The 7,274-nt window shown below is 34.0% G+C and overlaps 1 protein-coding gene across 8 annotated transcripts in view; it reads right to left on the bottom strand.

Moving 5' to 3' along the window:
• Positions 1-225: 225 nt before the first annotated feature.
• LOC100646110 (carboxyl-terminal PDZ ligand of neuronal nitric oxide synthase protein) overlaps positions 226-7,274 on the bottom strand; it is a 39,127-nt gene continuing 32,078 nt past the window's right edge. For 2 of the 8 annotated variants that reach the window (XM_012310171.3, XM_012310170.3), the window contains exons 2-8: positions 5,990-6,471; positions 4,825-5,029; positions 4,371-4,495; positions 4,072-4,257; positions 3,223-3,405; positions 1,737-2,009; positions 226-1,658 (exon numbers count right to left, since the gene is read on the bottom strand). In XM_012310171.3, the coding sequence (XP_012165561.2) occupies positions 1,173-1,658; positions 1,737-2,009; positions 3,223-3,405; positions 4,072-4,257; positions 4,371-4,495; positions 4,825-5,029; positions 5,990-6,259 (1,728 nt within the window). In that variant the 5' untranslated portion in view covers positions 6,260-6,471 and the 3' untranslated portion in view covers positions 226-1,172. Of the gene's footprint in view, positions 1,659-1,736; positions 2,010-3,222; positions 3,406-4,071; positions 4,258-4,370; positions 4,496-4,824; positions 5,030-5,989; positions 6,914-7,097; positions 7,248-7,274 lie in introns of those variants that run through there. The other 6 variants (XM_020863671.2, XM_012310173.3, XM_003396934.4 and 3 more) reach the window with 4 other exon arrangements.

Raw genomic sequence — 7,274 nt, 5'->3', positions numbered from 1 at the left:
TGGTCTTTTTAAGGTCTGCTAGTATACTGATTACCATAAAGGCAGGAAAGTACAAGCACTGTCAGAATAGTGAACTACACAGCATGATTACCCTATTAATACTGAAAGATACTAACACGTATTAAACTGCAAGCCATTAATAGTACCAGATACAGTGGAAAGGATATCATCATTTATGAGGATATTAAATGCATCCTGACTGTAAAGGTAAATTAAACACGTCGATTTTTCACAGAGCATTTTATTTACTGGCCATTGCAATTTTTAAATATACTTTCTGATGGCTTCAACGTTTTCATAAACCAATTGTTTATCTTAATTTATTTTAATTGCGAGTTTAACATGTCAGAGCTACATATTTATATACTCCTCTGAATTCAACATATAGATTTGTCTTTTTCTTTTTACGTTCATTAATTTTTCCATACATACAATACAAAAAGAATTGTCTTCCCTAAGAAATATGTTAGATAAAATTCATAATAATTTAACACCAGATTAAATCTGCATCTTTCTATTTTACAGTACAGAGTTCGACTTGTAAAATTAGTTATAGATGTGTAATAAGTATGTACAAGAATGATATACTTTATATACACTTATTTGTCACACGCTGATCACAAATTGTTTGCTCGCTTGTTGTAAATATGCTTTATTAAAAGCTCTACTCTTTTGGCACGAGTTCGCCAAATCTAAAGGATACACTAAATTTATACATTCCGCTATCAATGTCTGATTTTATCATTCAAAGAAAGACTGTTAACAACCATTTGGAACTATTATTTCTGTTTGTTACGTCGATAATTAAAATCCCACCTCCTATGAACACTCTACAGTGTTTATAAGGAAAACAATGCATTTACATGCTTCACTTAGTCCTTACATTTAATAATAAGCTTACTTGGGCAGAACTTTCGTGTGTAGACAATGGTTTTGGTTATATTTAAAACTAAGAATAATTATAATAACAGTTAATTAATTTTGATTGCATTATAACATAGACAGTTTATATAGCGGCCAAACAATCAACTCCAAATTAATTCGCGACCCAAACTATACTACAAAATATAGAAAAGAAAACATTATTTTTTATAAAAAGCGTTCTACCCAAGAGATGATATGTTTAGTAGACAGTAAAATTTTTCAGAAACTACTCTGGAAAAGATCTTTTATCACTTGGTTGTATGTCTCGCCCAGGTAGTCCTGTGCACTTCGGACATCAAATCATTTCTTGGAGGCAAACGAGCACTGGTTGTGCGAGACGGCGGTGGACCAGGAGTTCTTAATATGGTAGCCAAGTTTTTCTGGTTATGTAAACTTTGTTTATTCGACGCTTGACCGTTGGAGTTTTCTTTAGTCGGTGATTGCTTAGGTGTTGTATCTAAGCGTTTACCCTGAGGCGGAGGATCCAACACAATTGGTGGAATTTCATCATGCAGATTGATTCGATCCTGCTTACTCTTCGTCTCCTGAACTACGTGACTGACGTTCCTTTCGCCTGTACAGGGTAAAGGTTTAATAAATGTTGTCTTCAACTCTGTAGTCTCTGAACTTCCGATATAATTGTCTACTTTGTGCGTCATTATGGGTGATGAAGAGAAACTGTTTGGTTGAGAAGCTCTTAATGACATGGAATTTGGAGACAACTGGGCTGAGCTCTGTAAAATACAAAAGAATTGTACAAATTATGTATATTTTGCTGGATTTTGTTAGAATTAATATTGGAATTTACTTACAGCTGGCCTATTGTTAGGAGGTACAACAAGATTGGGACCCATTGTATAAGGAGAAGGTGTGTTATAAGGTGACCTTTGAGGCTGATATGGACTTATGTTGTGCAGCCTTTCTAGGAGTTGTGTTTGAAACTGTAACTGATCTGCTGGACAACTATTTCCTTGTATTCCTATTGTATTCAAACCTCCAGGGTATAAGGAATCTGATGGATAAGAGTAGTATGGAGATGGTGGATCCAGTTCCCATGGTGAACTTTGTCCTCCTGTTCGTTGGCACTGTTTAGAAGGTAATGATATTAAAACATTCTTCTAGAAAATATGTAAAAGAGTGGATAACTAGAAATTTTAATGTTTAATACATTCAAATATGCAAAATTTTCACTTTTTAATTATCACATTTTCACATTTTATAAATTTAGTGAGGCAAAAATTTGGAATGTGAAACGTTAAGGAAGAATGACAATAGTTGATTACCTGAAATTCTATATTTTTAATTCTGATGCATGCTTTGTAAAAATTCAAAAATTGGCAACATTACCTAGCATTTGTTGGTAGCACAAAATCCAAAATCCCGTGCGAAGACCTGTTACATAACATCGTCACACCGGCGCTTAGCACGATTATTGGATTAGCGATTTAGCTTTAACGTCAGCATTAAATTGCTATCTTCCGGCCGAGCAATCTAGGATGAAACGCGTCGCTCATAAGCAATACTGTTTTCACGTGTTTCAAAGTTTAACCGCTCATACAGTTTCCTTAAAAGGATTAAAAAGTTCCTTTGTGAAATATGCTTAAACTTATCACGTATACTTAACAACGTCTTTTTTCCATCACAGCGTTTAAATTTTGTTCCACTATTTTTTGACCAATTACTATTCATACTAAATAAATTATAAGATCAGTTTTCTTTTGTAAATGGTATATATCCATTTACGGATTGATACTATTTACATTCAGGTATCTTAATTATGTTAAAATATAAAATCTTTCATAAACGTAAAACAATATTTTAAAAAACATAATCATGAATGTACATGCAAAAAAAAACTAGAACATTCAATTTGAATTATAGCAAATACTTTTAAACATACATTTAGTCGTATTTTATCTAAAAATAAAATGACGGAACGTAATCAAGTGGTACAAACAAAGAACAATCGCCATTTTAACAAATGTAAAAAGTAAAGAAAAGCACGCATTCTCAATTCTACAGTAAACAAATTAAAATACTTGTAACTCATTTCTTGATACAAAAACAGTCACACTTGCTCGATGACAGGTGCAAAATATAAAAAATGTGCATAAATTGTTTTATTAAGAAGATCACTGAAAGATGCGTCAGTACAAAAGGCGTTACGGTATAAAAAAGAAAAGAAAAACAAAGAAAATACAAAATACAGTGCTAAACGTTAATTGGAATGCAACGTTCGCAGGCATACGGGTTGCTGGCTGTTGAACACTCGTGTCATGGTATTCGGTAGAGCGTTACCTGGCCGAGGTTCGACAGATCAGGAACGGTGGTAGTTTGTTGCATCGTCGCTGAGCCAGACAACTGAGGCTGTGAGGTTACGTGACCACTCGAGATTCTTTCTTGCTCTCGAAGATGGCCGACTAACGCACCTATATGTTCTAGAAGTTCTTTGTTTTGCATCAGCAATTGATGCGTCCTGGCCTAAAACATAAAACATAATAAATATTTGGTATCATATTTAATTGAGCTTGTCAGTATGTATTAACAGCAACAAGTAGTTATTATTATCTGTTGATAAAAGCTAAAACACGACAAGATATGAATGACATATAGACATAGATAAAATATAAGTACTTAGTGTTATATTTGATTCAACTTATCAGTATCTACTAACAATAACAAATAGCTGCTACCGTCTGTTGATAATATTTACAAAATCTAAAAATATATACCGATGTCTCTTGATGTTTATTACTGCCCACAAATTTTTTTACAAACTTTACAAATTTTATAAACTTCGCTGATGCTTGCTTGTAAATTATCAAAAAATTAGTAATAACTATCTGTTCTAACATGTGTCAACATTTATTAACATTGCAAATCGATATTTTCTATTGTCATACAAACAATATTAATTATACTTATCAGTACCTACACCTGCTAGTATATATTTACTCTAATTACTTTTACTATTACTTTATTTTATTACGATTATTTTTTCAATTACATGTATATATCTGGCAACCTTAATTAATATCTATACAGAGCAGATGATAATACGTTAAATCTAGTACTGATAAATCAATATTTTCAGATCTGACATAATCGACAGGCGGCTTATAAGCAAAGCAGCGCATCATCACTTACTTGAGCTTCGACTCGAGCTGCTGTTTCAGCCGCAAGCTGATCCTGAAGCAGTCGCGCATGGGCAACGGCGGCTCTGGTCTGTTGGCTCTGTTGCTCTAATCGTTCTCGCAACAGTTGAATCTCGTGCTTTAGAGCGGTTAATTCGCCTCCAACCAGTAATCCTCCGCAATCGGAGGTCACCGTGCCCTGTACATGAGATTAAACAATTATTCATAAATCTACTTATATCCAATGTATCTTAAAGGAGAATTTTAAAATAGACTAGCGCATTATTAATATTATATGACGATTCAACTTACCGATGGCGATTGTCTAATAGGGGAGGTAGACGCTGTGGTCGCTGGGATTTCGTGCGTCCTCAGAAGGCAAGGAACGCTCGTCTGTTCCGGTACCGAATCTTCTACATCCCCTAATAACGATATATCTAAAATACAATATAGTTTTTAATTTTTATTTGGAAAATTCTAGTCGTTTATGTGATTTCACATTTTTATGAACATAACTAAACAAATGAAGGTAGAAATAGACATTTTTAAATTTCTCAAAAATGCATAAACATCCATAGTTTAATAATGGAAAAGGAGAAATATTACATTTGCAAGAATCTTTTAACTTTATAGTTTCCAATATTATGAGAGAATTAAAAACGGTGTAAAGAATATTATGATTCATTAATACGTCATTAAATGAAAAACTAATTGAGAAAGGTAAATTGCTTTTTTTTATAGTTGAACAGAAGTCGGGATGTTAAACCTTTATGCACAGAAGATGGAGACGGTTGCGACTGTTCATTCGGAATTTCGTCTTGGTCCTCGTAAACGTCACGATGATTCTCACCGTGCTCCCTCTCTCTCTCTTTCTCCCCCCGGTCCCGTTCTTCCGTGGCGTTGTTTAAACTTAATTTATGGCACACCTCGAAAGCCTGTCCTACCGTTCTGACCACCCTCATCGCTTGACTCTAACGAAATCCAACTTTTTCAATTGAACGTACAAGTAAGTATAATATTTAGAGGTGACGAGGGCTAATTGTCGCATAACATGCAGATATTAAGGTGAATTTGTGCCTGATCATGAAACTTCAAGTACTGAAAGATCAAAATTCGACGCAAGCATGTTGGAACTTTGAAGTTTTAAGGATAATTTCAGTCTAGTGGAAAACATAATAATTTAAAACGTCAAAAGTCTGGAAATTCCGAATTTTCAGAAGATCAACATTTAAAATCCAAGTTCCCAAATTTTGGAATAATTAATTTTAATTTTCCAAAATTCAAAATATACAAATTTTTGAACTTCAGATTTGTAAATTTCCAAATTCCTGCAAGACTTTTGGATCCCCAAATCCTTAAATTTTCAAATTTCTGGATTTTCTAATTCATAAACAATTAAATCTCTTGATCTCCAAATTATTGGAACTATTTATTTTTAAATTCCCAAATGCTCAAATTTTGAATTTTTCAAACTTTTGCGTCTCCAAATATTTCAATTTCGAAAAGATTAAGATTTTAACGTGCCCTTAATTCCTTACTGAGGACTTTTAGGTGCTAAAATATTCACTCGCCACAAACTTCAAACAATCTAATTCTAAACTTAAACCTAAACCATCTGAACTGTATTCGAAAACACTTTGATATATCAATGTCCCAATTTCTACCAAATCTAATCTCCACCAAACTTCATTTCCAAAATCAAAAAGTCCAACTATAAACAAAAAAAAAAAAAAAAAAATACAAAAGAAAATGCTATAAAAAATTTGACTCCATGAATAAAAATTAAGACATATAATAGCATAATTTATTCCTGCGCGATGTTCTTCATCGGCCAAGATATCCCGTGGCTCTCCTTTACTTTTCTTTTTTCATTACAGGAGCGGGACAACCTTACCCCATAAACGGCGTTATTCGTAAGCGTACACCTTTACCTCGAGCTCTTCGAGGTCATCGTTCTCCTCCTCAAAGGGGTTCTCATCGAAGCTAAAATCGACGCTTGTGGTCGAATGCGTCAACTGAAGAGGCGGAGGTTTTGTCTTTTTAAAAGGTTTCTTCAACTTCAAATAGTTGAATATTTCAGGTTCCTTGAACGAGAGTTTTTTTCTGGGCTTCGGGGTGGTCTCGACGCCAGAAGGACTAGCTGGACCGGAACTAGGGGACACTGCTGTCTCAGAGTTCGTTTGCTTCGAATTCTTCAGCATGGTTGGTACGTGTTGCGTTTTTATAATGAAGATTTATTCAATAAGTAACACTAATACTTTTTTCAGAAGACACTGTATGTACACGTATAACGTGGTGGAAGTTTATGGTCTTCTTATGGACTTCATTTTTGTTCTACATTGAATGGTATATTTCCTTTTATACTCTTATCTTTTTGGATGCATTCAATAGTGAGTTTATTGTAAACAGCATGCTGTAATTTGAGGACGGTGATAATCGAGTAATTATACGCTGAACAAACAATTTTGGTTTATGGAAATATTTAATTATAATCGCGAAGGATTAATTATTAGTAATAATTTATTATTAAATTATTTATTACTAAATTCTTACTTGAAAGAGTACATACTTATATCTTGAGAATACATTTAGAGTATATGAAAATTTTGTAACCTTAACACACGGACTTCGACTAACTTTAATTACTGCAACTAAAATTTTACCCACCATTAGTTTTATGAACAATATTCTTCACTAAAGGTATGTTTCTAATTCTACTTAACCAATTCCAATCCAATCATCATTCCCGCCCTAATTTACATCACGAGGGATAAGCAATTTAACAAAAATTCGATTTCCAGCTCTTCCCATTTTAAACGCTTTATAACTTCTCTGTGCAATACATATACTAAACTTCGTTTTCAATTTCAGCGAGTCAAACGAATCCGATCATCGAGGTATTACCATTCTCAAAAAGTATCTAATCCTCGTAAATGAAAAGGGAACTCGAATAACCGCGAATCACGATCCGTTGGAAGCGATAAATGGTGTAACGAAATTTATTTCAAATACAAGCGCCAGCGAAGAATCGATATTTACGTGTTGTAGCGTAGCTGGACGATTCCATTTATAAACAGCCGACCAGCCGGTGTGGACCCGACAACTGGCAAACTCCCCGATAAATCTTGCTCTTGCTTTAGAAACTATTACGGACCGGCGTCGTTAACGGAGCTACACGAGAGTTTATTTGCTCTGTAGCATGTACAACCGGCGACG

Source organism: Bombus terrestris, chromosome 7 (assembly GCF_910591885.1).
Source record: "Bombus terrestris chromosome 7, iyBomTerr1.2, whole genome shotgun sequence".
Lineage (NCBI taxonomy): Eukaryota > Metazoa > Arthropoda > Insecta > Hymenoptera > Apidae > Bombus > Bombus terrestris.
Note: the sequence above shows the minus strand (reverse complement) of the source record. Positions and strands in the feature narration are given on the sequence as shown.